The 13,298-nt window shown below is 51.5% G+C and overlaps 1 protein-coding gene across 1 annotated transcript; it reads left to right on the top strand.

The window, feature by feature from the left end:
* The first annotated feature begins 2,750 nt into the window (after positions 1-2,750).
* On the top strand, positions 2,751-6,460 carry LOC143693569 (erythroblast NAD(P)(+)--arginine ADP-ribosyltransferase-like). The gene is made up of 4 exons (XM_077175445.1): positions 2,751-2,921; positions 3,004-3,156; positions 5,308-6,082; positions 6,387-6,460. The coding sequence occupies exons 1-4, from the start codon at positions 2,751-2,753 to the stop codon at positions 6,458-6,460; spliced, it is 1,173 nt and encodes a 390-aa protein (XP_077031560.1).
* The last annotated feature ends 6,838 nt before the right edge of the window (positions 6,461-13,298 follow it).

The raw sequence follows: 13,298 nt of genomic DNA, 5'->3' as shown, positions 1-13,298 counted from the left end.
TAATCTGCGTTGCTCTGACTCTTTTAGGAAATATGTTTTATTGTCCTGCAGGGTCGTAAAAATGGGGTGTTAGGATTTGGGTTTCACTCAGTACTCCAATATCTCAGATGACCTTGTCTCAAACTTTCGTTTTGGGCTGGCAGTGCTCTTTTTCTGTAACCGATCTTGCCACAAACCCCTCACTGGATTTCCCTTTATCTCTTTCTCCACAGGTTCCAGCAAACTTGGCTCTTCTGTGTGCACACTTTTACACCTTTTTATTGTTTTTTGCTAGTTCATCTTAAAGCACTATCCAGCATCTTCAGGGGATCTGAAACTTTCTATTCTCTCTCTTATTGCTCAGCCCCCACAACCCCAATCTCACTGTTCCAGGTTCCTCCAGTTCCCCCCAGTCCCACTCCCCACTGCTCACTGAGCTGCTGCCACACCTCAGATACCAAATGGGGTCCCCTATCAGATGCCATCCCTGTAGGCACCTTGAGCCTGGGGATGATCTCCTGCGGGAGTGCCTGGGTGATTTCCCTGGCCTTTTGGTGTGGCAGGAGAAGTTCTGGACCCCAAACAATGGTCCACAAATACCAGGAGATACCTGAGCCCATGCAGGTGTGGAAGCTCAGAAAATCCATTTGCCAGTACTCCCCAGGAGTGTTTCCTCTTCCAGTGATGCCTGGAGGGGATGATTTTGAATTCAAAGGGTTCAAGAGAAAACACTCCTGGTGATAACTGGCAAATGGATTTTCTGCGCTAGCAAGGCAAAATGGGCTGCGATATCTCCTGGTGCTGGTGAATTCCTTTTTTGGGGTCCAGAACTTCTCCTGCCACACCAGCAAGGCCAGGGAACTCACCCAGGCACTCCCCCAAGAGATCATCCCCAGGCTCAAGGTGCCTGCAGGGATGGCATCTGAAAGTAGACCCCATTTGGTATCTGAGGTGTGGCAGCAACTCAGTGAGCAGTGGGGAGTGGGACTGGGTGGCATTGTGGGGACATGGGACTGTGGGACTGGGGTCATTGGGGCTGAGCAAGAAGAGAGAATAGAAAGTTTGAGTTCTCCTGAAGGTGCTGCATAAGGCTTTAAGAAGAACAAACAAAAACCGATAGAAAGATGTAAAAATGTGCACACAGAAGAGCAAAGGTTACTGGAACCTGTGAGGAAAGAGATAAAGGGAGCTGCAGTGAGGAGATTTTGGCAAGATCTGTAACACAGCAGGTGCAATGCCTGCAAAAGTGAAAGTTTGAGGCAAGGTCATCTGGCATATTGGGGCACTTAGTGAATCCCACAACCTGACACCCCCGTTTATGACCCTCCAGGTCAATAAAAATTATTTCCCAAAAGAGGCAGAGCCCTGCCAATTATTTATGGGAAATGTGCTGGTTTTGTATTAGCCACGAAGCCCATTTTGATGAATATGTATAATTAAGAGGGATAGATTCTGTTGACAAGGTCCCCCCTGATGTGCAGGCACAGGAGAGATCTGCTGTGAGTCTGAGCTAAACAAGAATTCCATCTTTTTGATACCTCCAGTTCCATCAGGGAGTTCACTCTGGCTGGTTTCGATATCGGTGGCTGGGGGGCACTCCAGGGGACACTTGTGAAGGGACATGGGATTGGGGTTGTGTGTTACAGTTGTGGAATGGGGGGCAGGAAGGTCTCCAGGCTGACATTGTAGGGTCAGGGGTTCATCCACAAATTTGAGTTGTGGTCCTGGGGTGACATGAAATTGTTAATGGGACTGGGAGTGGGACTGGGGTCTGGGAGAGGGCCAAGGTGGACTTGGGCAGGAGCGGTGACAGAGTGGCTTAAGGAATTTGGGTGAGTTTCCTGAGCAGCCTGGGGTCACAAGAGGGCTACAAAGCTCTGGGAGCAGAAATGAGATCCTGGGGAGCACCAGGGGGACACTGGAAGAGTAAACACAGGATTGGGATTGGGACTGAGCAGCTGGTGTGCGGGGATTGAGAGACATGGACTCTGCAAGGCCATCAAAGCAAAGCCATTTATTGCACCAGTTTACCAGGATTTATAGCTCACTATGTTTGTACAGAGTTTTCTACCTGGACCCCTTTGCCCCAGTCCCCTTAGAAACACAATATTCTTGATTATCCTTCTTTCACTAGCAATGTCCTTGTTATCTCTTTCACCAGCAACATCCCTGTCATCTCTTCTCTGGCCAGAGTGCTCATCGTGATGGTCAGAAGTGTCCAGACATGATGGGCAGAGTGATCAGACATGACATCATCACTTTTGTTCTTGCCTGGAGTTTTTCTCTCCCACAGTCTTCACTCTACCAGGGCCACAAGGTCTGCCATGCTACCCAGCTGAGCTTCTGTAGCGGTCTGGTCTTCCACATCTTCCCCTTCTCGGTTCTTTATGCAAAGAGTTCCTGTACCTTGATGTTAAAGCAGTTCCCATCTGTGAGGCTATTATCTTATCAATACTATTACTGGTTATCTGCAAAATACAGGATAAAATATATGGAGCACAGATCACAATCAAAAAAAACTTACCAGATTCAACCGTGACACTGTCAAAGAGACTCACTGCATAGGAGAACAAAAGGATAATATCCAAGGCCTCCTAGGAAATGAGGATAAATGGCCACTGTTCTAAAGTTCATCTGGTTGGAGCTCAGGGGCCATGCTGAGCCCCTCACAGAGGAGCCCTTCCCATGTAGCCCCGTGTGTCCTCAGTGTCCCCTCAGTGTGGCCCACTTTGTCCCCAGTGTCCCACACTGCTCCCAGTAACCTCCCTGCCATGGCCCTCCTGGCTCGCACCCTGGCACTGCTGGCAGTGACTGTAACCACTGCAGCCATCAAGGTGGTGCCCCTGGACATGGCCCAGGACTCCTTTCATGACCAGTACTGGGGTGGCTGCAGGCCTGCCGTGATCGTGGCATTGCCGGCCCTCAGCCACTTTGAGTTCCAGGTGAATCCTCTGTGCACCCAGACCTGGGTGAAGGCCGAGGCTGAGTGGCACAAGCGGGGCTCCCCCTGTGTCCCCTCTGGAGTCCCCAGCCCAGGCTGTTGCTCTCGTGGCCTACACAACAAAGGACATTTACAAGGAGTTCAACGCAGCCGTGTGTGCGGCCGGGAGCTCCCGCCATGAATACCGGAACAACTTCCACTTCAAAACGCTGCATTTCCTGCTGACCCAGGCCCTGGTGACACTGAGGCAGGCTCAGAATGGGCAGTGTCACCACGTGTTCTGGGGTGTGCATGGTGTCCGGTTCCAGGCATGGTGTGGCCAGAGGGTCTGGTTTGGTCAATTCACATTCTAATAAATTATTCTGTCAAATCAAATCTATTAAATAATTCTATCAAAACAACTCCATTAAATAATTCTACCAAAACGATTCCATGAAGTAATTCTGACAGAGCCAGTCAAAAGTGACAATTCCCATGCAGGACTCAAAGTCACTCTCCATGCCAACATTTATGGGAACGTCTCTTTCTCTCAGCTTTCAGGAGGATGCTTGGGGAGCATCCCCTTCCCGAGGGAGGAACCTCGGAGACATTTCATCCCAAGTATGAATAGGGGAGAGGAATTTCTGTCTGAGAGGGGACTGGGCATTGCCAGGGTCAGCTGATGGATGGCCAGGCCCAGCTCTGGTACTTTACGAGCAGTTGTCAGTTCAGAGTTGGTGATTTGGGCTGGTTTTAGTCTAATTTAGCCCCAGTGCCGTGCCTGGCTGGTGGGGACCTGCTGGAGCAGCTGTGGGGAATGACCTGGGGGTGCTGCTGGGTGACCAGTGGAGCTGGCCATGTGGCCTGGAGCCAGGAGAGATCTGGGGGCGCTCAGAGGAGCAGGGCCAGGAAGTCAGGGAGTGATCGTGCCCCTCTCCCTGCCCAGTGAGGCACATCAGGAGTGCTGTGCCCAACTCTGTTCAGCGCCATTTCCAGCTCTGCTCAGGGCTGTGTCCAGCTCTGCCCAGTGTCCAGCTCTGTCCAGCTCTGTGTGCAGCTCTGCCCAGTGCCACGTCCAGCTCTGCCCAGTGTCATGTACAGTTCTGCCCAGTCCCGTGTCCAGCTCTGCCCAGTGCCATGTACAGTTCTGCCCAGTGCTCTTTCCCGTTCTGGGCTCCTGAGGACAGGAAAGACCTGGAGATCCTGGATGGCAGCATGGATGATGACCACACTGGAGCATTTCTGTCACAAAGTGACAAATAACAGAGAGAATGGAAATTTTCCCTTCCCCTGAAGGTGCTGGACAGAGCCTGAAGACAAACTGGCAGAAATGATAAAAGGAGAGAGAGGTGTGCACACAAGATGAAAATCATGGCTAGAACCCATGGAGAAACAGATAAAGGGAACTCCAGAGGGGTTTTGGCAAGTTCTGTAACAGGAAACAACAGCACCTGTGCAAAGAAATTATTCCAGGAAAAGAACCTTTGGTATCAAAGTATTTGGTGAAAATGATCCCCAGAAGCCCCATTTTTACGACTCTCCAGGACAATAAAAGGACTTGTAGGTGGAGGTGGATCAATGCAAATGATTTACGGGAAAAGTACAGATTCTGTACTAGATAAGGGACACATTTCCATGAATATTTATAAATATGGTGGATAAATACCCCATGGCAAAGTGCCCCCCTGATGTGCAGGAGATCTTCTGCGAGTCTGAGCTGATAAGGAATTCCAGCTTTATGCTATCTCCTGATCCATCTGGGAGTTCACTCCAGTTGATTTTGGTAACGGGGCTGGGGGGACTCTGGGGGGACCCTTTGGGGGGACACGGGATTGAGGGAATGGGATTGCGGACATGGGGGGACACTGAGGGAATCACAGGTCTGGGATTGTTGTCATTGGGGGTTCTGGGGGAAAATGAGGGGGGGCACAGGATGGTGAGAGTGGGATTGGGGTGATGGGGAGGCTGGGAGACACAGTGGGGGCAGAGGGTGATGCCTGGATTTGGGTTGATGTCCTGGGGTGATACCAAAGGAACTGGGGAATGGGAGTAGGAGTGGGGTCTGGGGACCAACGGAGAGGGACACTGAGGGGCCCAGGGAGTGACCCCAGGATTTGGGTGGGGATTCTGCTGGGGTCAGGGGACTTGTAGTCATGGGAGTAGGATTGGGCTTCTGGGGGCGATGGTACTGTGGACTGGGGACCCTGGGGCTGGGGGATGTTGGGGAGGCATAAGTAATCCCAGGATTTGGGGTCAGGGAACTCAGACATGTGCAGGGGTCGGCTGGGCAGGAGTGCCTTTCTTCCCCCTGGGCTGACCCCACTCCCCTGCTGACCCCACTCCCTTGCCCAGTCCCTCACTGATGAACCCTCCCCGCGTCTCCCCTGTGTCCCCGCTGTGTCCTCCAGTGTCCACACCGGTCCCTGCGGCCTCTCCCTGCCATGGCCCCCCTGGCTCAGACCCTGGCACTGCTGGCAATGGCCATGGCCACCACGGCTGTCGATGTGTTCCCCCTGGACATGGCCCCAAACTCCTTTGATGACCAGTACCAGGGCTGCGGCCCTGCCATGAAGGAGGCATTGCCGGCCCTCAACAGCTCCGAGTTTGAGCAGAACAAGGAGTTTGCTGAGGTTTGGGTAAAGGCTGCAGCTGAGTGGCAGAGTCGGGGCCCCCCTGAGTCCCCTCTGTCCCCAGACCAGGCCACCGCCATCATGGCCTTCACAATGACTGACCCCAGAAAATTCAATGATGCCCTGCGCGTGGTCGGGCATTCCGGACAGGAATACCGAGACAACTTCCACTTCAAAACGCTGCATTTCCTGCTGACCGATGCCCTGGCCACGCTGAGGGACGCTCAGAACGGGCAGTGTCGGGACGCGTTCCTCATGGTGTGTGACACCCGGTTCGAGGCACAGCGTGGTGACACCATCCGGTTTGGTCTATTCGTGCCAATGTTCCCAAGCAAACAAACTGGCGAGTGCCCCGGTGAGACAATGCTCGAGGTGCACACGTGCCATGGCGTGGATGTCACGCCTTTTAGCGAACATCCGGAACCTAAAATCGTGCTGATCCCACCCTTTGAGACCTTCAAGGTCACCCAATACACCCAGGAAGGGGACAAGACACAGATCCAGCTCCAGTCCACCGGAACCTACAGCAAATACAACTGCGAGTGGCTGCAAGGTAACAACACAGAGGACAGCCAGGGGGGATGGGGACAGCCATGATAAGGCACAGGGGACATTGACACTGACTGGGGATGGGGGACAGGGACACTCACAGTGTGTGGGGAGACAAGGATACCCTGGGCTGGGGGCACCTATTCTGGGGTCATCCATTGTGGGCACAGGGACAGGAACATCCATGACAGGGAACAGGGACAGGGACCCCCACTTCTGGGAGGGAACAGGGACAGGAACACCCATGCCAGGGGACAAGGGAGAGAGACAGGGACCTCCACAGTGTACCAACCCTGTCCCTCTCTGATAAAGGCAGTGCTCTGGGGATGGGCCCTGTGTGCAGAACATGGGTGGGCCAGGACCTCCACATGGCACTCCCTGAAACCCTGTAACCCCCTGAAACTCCTCATGGCAATCCCTGAATACCCCTGACACACGGTCACCTCTAAGCCCACCATGACTCCCCGGTCTCCCTGGCCCCTGAACCCCCCACTGTGCCCCTCCCAACACCCTGTCACCTGTCACACTCATGCCCCCATCTCTCCTGTCACCCTTAATCCCCCATTATGGCTATCCCTGACCCTCTCACTACCCCCATGGCCCCACTGATTCACCCCTTTTTCCCCCAGGTTAGAGTGTCCCCAGGACTCCTTTCCACCTCAGTAGACTCCTCCTGGCCACCGCAGCCTTGGCAGTAACCACCAGGATTTTCTGAGCAATGAGGCCATCAAGGTCACCAAGGTCACTGTGGTCACTGTGGCAGCTGTGACCACCATGATCACCAAGACTCCCTCAGCCCCAAGACAACCACAGCCTCCCTGGCCAGTGTGGCCACCAAGGCCATTGTGCAAAGCAATTCTAATAAAAAATCTATCAAAAAAACTCCATTAAATAATTGTGACAAAGCCAGCAAAGAGAGAAAATTCCTAAACAGAGCTCGATGTCACTCCCCTCACCAACAATCATGAGAACATCTCTTTCTCTCAGCCTAGAGGAGGATCCTATGGGAGCATCCCCTTCCCAAAAGAGGAACCTCAAAGACATTTCATTTTCAGAAGAAATAGGGGAGAGGAATCCCTGTTTGAGAGGGGACTGGACATTGCCAGGGTCAGCTGATGAATGGCCAGGCCCAGCTCTGGTGCTTCAGCCTCAGTTGCCAATTCAGAGTTGGTGATTTGGGCTGGTTTTAGACCAATTCTGCACCAAAATCAGCACCAGACCTCTCCCAATGCAGCCCTGATGGCTGCAAATGGGGCATTTTCCCTTGGCCACATTCCAGGCAGAGCATCCTGACACATCCCGCAGTTTAGAGCAACATTAAAGCCTGGAAACTGGGAGGTTGAAGAGGGCAAGGGCAGGTCCTGTCCCTGGGGAGGGCCGGTCACCAGTGCCATCCCTGACTGGTGGGACCTGCTGGAGCAGTTCTGGAGAAGAATCTGGGGTTGCTGGTGGGTGACTCGTGAAGCTGGCCATGTGGCCTGGGGCCAGGAGGGATCCAGGGGGTATCAGGAGGGGTGAGGCCAGGAAGTCAGGGAGTGACCGTGCCCCTCTGTCCTTCCCATTGAGGCACATCAGGAGTGCTGTGTCCAGCTCTGTCCAGTGCGGTGTCCAGTTCTGGGCTGCTCTGGTTTCCAATTCAGGTCTCAGGATGACGCTGCCTGAGCTGGGAGAGGTTGGGCCAGGTGCCCACTCTGGGTCCTTCCAGCCTGACCCATGCTGGGATTTGGGGATTCTGGCAGTTGCAGTTCAGGAATTGTCCACCGGAGGGCAGCAGTGAGCGTGGGAAATCAGTTGCACTGTGCAGTTCCGGGTGCCAACAGCAGGCGGCAGCACGAGCTGCTGGTGCTGCCCAGCGCCTGCCCCGCCCCATCCTGGCCCCGGGAGCTCTTCAATGGTTTGGGCTGGAGCGACCTTAAAGCCTGTCCAGTGCCAGCCCTGCCATGGGCAGGGAAATCTTCCCCTGGGCCAGGCTCTTCATGGCACCGCCCATCCTGGCCTTGGACCATTCCAGGAGTGGGCCAGCCACAGCTTTGTTATAGATGGGTAATATGATGATTGGCTCTCACAATTAAGGGATGAATACTGTGTCTATGCTAAAAGAAATTTTGTTGATGCATGGTTATGTTATTGTTGTTTGTTGTTTGGGCACTCTCTGTTCTCCTCATAATCCCCTTCCCATCTCCCATATTGTTGCCACCAGATGGCCCTGGTTGTCAGTGTGTCAGGGACATGTGGAGGGAGGGCACGTACCTGTGCCCCTTGCATGGGACGGTTGGGGAATGGGAATGCCTGTTGCTCGGGAGGCATGGCATGACAACACCTCACCTCCAATCACACAGCAGGAAGGTCTCCACCAATGGAGAGCAAAGAAGAGTCAACTGGCCGACTTCAGGAGGAGCAAGGGACTTACAAGGAAAATGTTTGAATATGTATGACTCCTTAGGAATATGTATTTGGTTGATGCAACACCAGGGGTATAAAAGGCAGAACCACCATTTTGTGGCAGTTGGTCACACTCCCAGCACTGTCCCTTTTTCCTTATTCAGTCCTCTTAAAGTGTTGTTGCAGTTTAATAAACCTTTAAAAATTTAAAGTGAGCGGTCGTTTCTCACAGTCACTGTGGTTTCCATTACCACCAAGGCCACCATGACCCCCAGAAAAGAGAGGTCACCAAGGTGCCATGGCCACCCCTGACATTATGCCTGGAGGAAAAGAGAAAAACAGGAAAAGAGAATGGAAGACAAATCAAATCTCTTGGCTTTTTGCAAATATTAAGATGAATGCTACATGTATACGTCCAAATATCTTTGCTTTTATTTCTGCTATTAACAAAAGGTTGGACATAGTAGTAGCGGTAGCTGATATTGTTACCAGTGAACTGTCTGTTTGGTGGGGATAACATCCAGTGGACATGTCATGAGGACCCTGCTGTTGAAATGCCAACTTTCAGCGTCTGCTGTCCGAAGAAAGTATGGACCAAGGCCCAGACTGGAAGTGATAAAGAGAAGGAGCCAAAACTGCAGCCAAGAAGCAGGCATGCTCTAAAAAAGGCTGACCCAAGGAAGGGCCATGTTAAATAATTCCTGGAATATGGAAACTAGTTTATGGAAATATCTGGATATGCATAACGGTCTAGGAATATGCAATCCCAGTCCCATGTCCCTCCACAAGTGTCCCCTAGAGTCACCCCAGCCACTGATTCCGAAATCAGCCAGAGTGAACTCCCTGATGGAACTGGCGGTAGCAGAAAGCCAGAATTCTTTATCAGCTTGGACTCACAGCAGATCTCTCCTGGTCCTGCACATTAGGGGGGACTTTGCCACAAAAAATCTATCCGTCCTAATTATACATATTTATCAAAATGGGCTTCTTAGCTAATACAAAACCAGCACATTTCCCATAAATAATTGGCAGGGCTCTGCCTCTTTTGGGAAATAATTTTTATTGACCTGGAGGGTCATAAACTGGGGTGTCAGGTTGTGGGATTCACTAAGTGCCCCAATATGCCAGATGACCTTGCCTCAAACTTTCACTTTTGCAGGCATTGCACCTGCTGTGTTACAGATCTTGCCAAAATCTCCTCACTGCAGCTCCCTTTATCTCTTTCTCCACAGGTTCCAGCAACCTTTGCCCTTCCGCGCCCTCACTTTTACATTCTTTTATTATTTTTTGCTAGTTCTTCTTAAAGCCTTATCCATCCTCTCCTGGGGATCTGAAACTTTCTATTCTCTCTTATTGCTCAGCCCCCACAACCCTAATCCCACCATCCCTTGTCCCCCGAGTTTCCCCCAGTCCCACTCCCCAGTGCTCACTGAGTTGCTGCCACACCTCAGATACCAGTTGGGCTCCCCTATCAGATGCCATCCCTGCAGGCACCTTGAGCCTGGGGATGATCTCTTGGGGGAGTGCCTGGGTGACTTCCCTGGCCTTGCTGTTGTGGCAGGAGAAGTTCTGGACCCCCAAGAAGTGATCCAGCAACACCAGGAGATACCTGAGCCCATGTAGGCATGGTAGGTCAGAAAATTTGCCAGTAATCCCCAGGAGTGTTTCCTCTTCCAGTGAAGCCTGGAGGTGATGGTTTTCAATTCAAAGGGTTTTTTGAAAACGTCCCTGGCATTGCTCTGTAACAGACCTGACAGATTTGTCCTGTGGACACTGAGGATCTGAGGCCACAGACGGGACCCCATCTCATCGATTCCCCAGAGCTTTGCTGGTGCTTTTCTCCTTTACAAATTGCAGCAGCAGCTGGGGAGGGTCTGACCTGGTTATTGGGAGTTACCTCTCACCTACCCAGCCACCCTCTTTATTGTGGGCTTTTACATAAGCTGCCAATTTTCAATCTGCTCAACTCTCTCCAAGCCTTACCTCTGGCAGTGAAATTCCTTTCTTGGGAATTAACACTAGGATGCTTTGTTGTGGAACCTCTCATGCAGCTTTATTGCAAGTCTTATTCCCACAGGGATTTGTCAATCCCCAGGCTGGTGCACCCTGTATTGTAGTACGGCCACTTCTTTGGGCAGCTGGGAGGAATCCAGGAGGGGCAATAATTCTTGTTTATATTTAATTGCAGATCCCTGTAGTGTTAATTGACTTTTTTCTCTGCGTATGGGTCCATGGACATGAGGAATGCTCAAAGCAGATGTCAAGTGAGTTCCTATGCTTGCGCTTTTTCTCACTCTACCTGAGCTCTTTGTAACACATCGAGTTCTGCCCCTTGTTCCACATCTTCTTCCATGGTGAGCAGAGTATATATCATAACCTTTTGTCCCAGATTGGATTTCCTGGCCTCTTGGATGAGGAGAGCAGTCTCTGCTCTGGCCCACAGGCATCTGAGTCAATCCTGGCTGATGTTGAGTTGTTTAGAAGAGCACCCCACAGATCTTGTGAAGTCTCCCCCACAAAGCAGGCCCCAGAATGACCTTCAATTTGGACTCCTAAGGAAGGACACACATTCTGTAACTCAAAGATGGCCCTGTGGTCCACATTTCCTATGGGATTTCCTCTCCTTGGAGATTTTTGTGTAACAACAAAAGCAGCAGCCCCTGGGTGTCCTGGCTACCACCCAGCTGCCCAAAAGCACCAGCAAAGCTCTGGGGAATTGATGCAATAGGGACAGGTCTGTGGCCTCAGATCCTCGGTGTCCTTAGGACGAAACTGTCAGGTCTGTTACAGAGCAATGCCTGGTATGTTTTCCAAAAGAACCCTTTGAAGTCAAAACCAACCCCTCCAGTCATCACTGAAAGTGGAAACACTCCCAATGATAAATGGCAAATGGATTTTCTGAGCAACCATGGCAACATGGGCTCAGGTATCTGCTGGTGTTGGTGGATTCCTTTTGGTGGCTCCAGAACTTGTCCTGTCACACCAACAAGGCCAAGGGAGTCACCCAGGCACTCCCCCAAGAGATCATCCCCAGGCTCAAGGTGCCTGCAGGGATGGCATCTGATAGGGGATCCCAACTGGTACCTGAGGTGTGGCAGCAACTCAGTGAGCACTGGAGAGTGGCACTGGGGGGAGCTGGGGTGACATGAGACTGTGGGATTGGGGTCATAGGGGGTGAGATATAAGAAAGAGAATAGAAAGTTTGAGTTCTCTTGAAGGTGCTGGATAGAGCTTAAAGATGAATGAGTAAAAAACCATAAAAGGATGTAAAAGTGAGGACACAGCAGGGCAAAGGTGGCTGGAACGTGTGGAGAAACAGATAAGGGAACTGCAGTGAGGGGTTTTTTGGCAAGTTCTGTAACACAGCAGGTGCAATGCCAGCCCAAAGTGAAAGTCTGAGGCAAGGCCATCTGAGATATTGAGGCACTCAGATAAAACTACACCCAGAAATCCCATTTTTATGACTCTCCAGGACAATAAAAATTATTTCCTGGGGGAGGCAGAGCCCTGCCAATTATTAATGGGACAAGTGCTGTCTCTGTACTAGCTAAGCAGCCCCATTTAATGAATATGTATAATTAGGATGGATAGATTCTGTTGACAAAGTGCCCCCTGAGCAGCACGACCAGGAGAGATCTGCTGTGAATCTGAGCTGATCAAGAATTCTGGCTTTCTGCTACCTCCAGTTCCATCAGGGAGTTCACTTTCAATATCAAAGCCTGGGGGGACTCCAGGGGACACTTGTGGAGGGACATGGGACTGGGATTGTAGAGTGGGGGCATGGAGGCTCCAGGCTGACATTGCAGGGTCAGGGGTTGATCCCGGATCTTGGGTTGGGGTCCTGGGGTGAGGTGAAATGGGTAACAGGACTGGGAGTGGGACTGGGCTCTGGGAGAGGACCAAGGCAGAGCGGGGCGGGGGGTGAGGAGTGGCTTAAGGAATTTGGGTGAGGTTCCTGAGCAACCTGGGGTCACAAGAGGGCTACAAAGCTCTGGGAGCAGAAATGAGATCCTGGGGAGCACCAGGGGGACACTGGAAGTGTAAACACAGGATTGGGATTGGGACTGAGCAGCTGGTGTGCGGGAATTGAGAGACACGGACTCTGCAATGCCATCAAAGCAAAGCCATTTATTGCACCAGTTTACCAGGATTTATAGCTCACTATGTTTGTATGAAATGTTCTGCTTGGACCCCTTTGCCCCAGTCCCCTTAGAAACACAATATTCTCCATTATCCTTCTTACACTGGTAATGTCCTTGTTATCTCTTTCACCAGTAACATGGTTGTCATCTCTTCTCTGGTCAGAGTGGTCAGTCTCAGAGGGTCAGAGTGATCAGACATGATGTCTTCACTTCTTATCTTGCCTTGAGTTTTTCTCTTGCATGGTTTTAACTGTACCTGGGCCGCAAGGTCTGCAGAGCTCCCCAGCTGAGCTTCTGTAGTGGTCTGGTCTTCTGCATCTCCCCCCTTTTTTGTTCCATATGCAAGGCATAGATGTTAAAGCAGCTCTCACCTGTAAGGCTATTATCTTATTAAGGCTGTTACTGGTTATCTGCTAAATGCAGGATAAAATATATGGAGCACAGATCAGAATCAATAAAAACTTACTAAATACAATCGTGTCACAGATAAAGAGTCTCACTGCATAGGAGAACAAAAGGATGACGCCCAAGGCCTCCTAGGAAATGAGAATAAATGGCCACTGTTCTGAAGTTCATCTGGTTGGAACTCTGGGGCCATGCTGAGCCCCTCACAGAGGAACCCTCCCCATGTACCCTTTCTGCCCTCACTGTTCCCTCAGTGTGTCCCACTTTGTTCCCCAGTGGCCTCTCCCCGCC

This window comes from Agelaius phoeniceus, chromosome 1 (genome assembly GCF_051311805.1).
Source record: "Agelaius phoeniceus isolate bAgePho1 chromosome 1, bAgePho1.hap1, whole genome shotgun sequence".
In the NCBI taxonomy this organism is placed as follows: Eukaryota; Metazoa; Chordata; class Aves; order Passeriformes; family Icteridae; genus Agelaius; species Agelaius phoeniceus.
The sequence above is the reverse complement of the archived record's forward strand: the minus strand, read 5'-3'. Positions and strand labels throughout refer to the sequence as shown.

Bases quoted from the DNA above. Each gene is read 5' to 3' on its own strand.
- LOC143693569 (XM_077175445.1), top strand. From the start codon at position 2,751: ATGGCCCTCCTGGCTCGCACCCTGGCACTGCTGGCAGTGACTGTAACC. The intron at 3,157-5,307 runs GTGACACTGAGG...TGTGTCCTCCAG, and splicing joins TCCTGCTGACCCAGGCCCTG to TGTCCACACCGGTCCCTGCG. The intron at 6,083-6,386 runs GTAACAACACAG...TCCCTCTCTGAT, and splicing joins CAACTGCGAGTGGCTGCAAG to AAAGGCAGTGCTCTGGGGAT.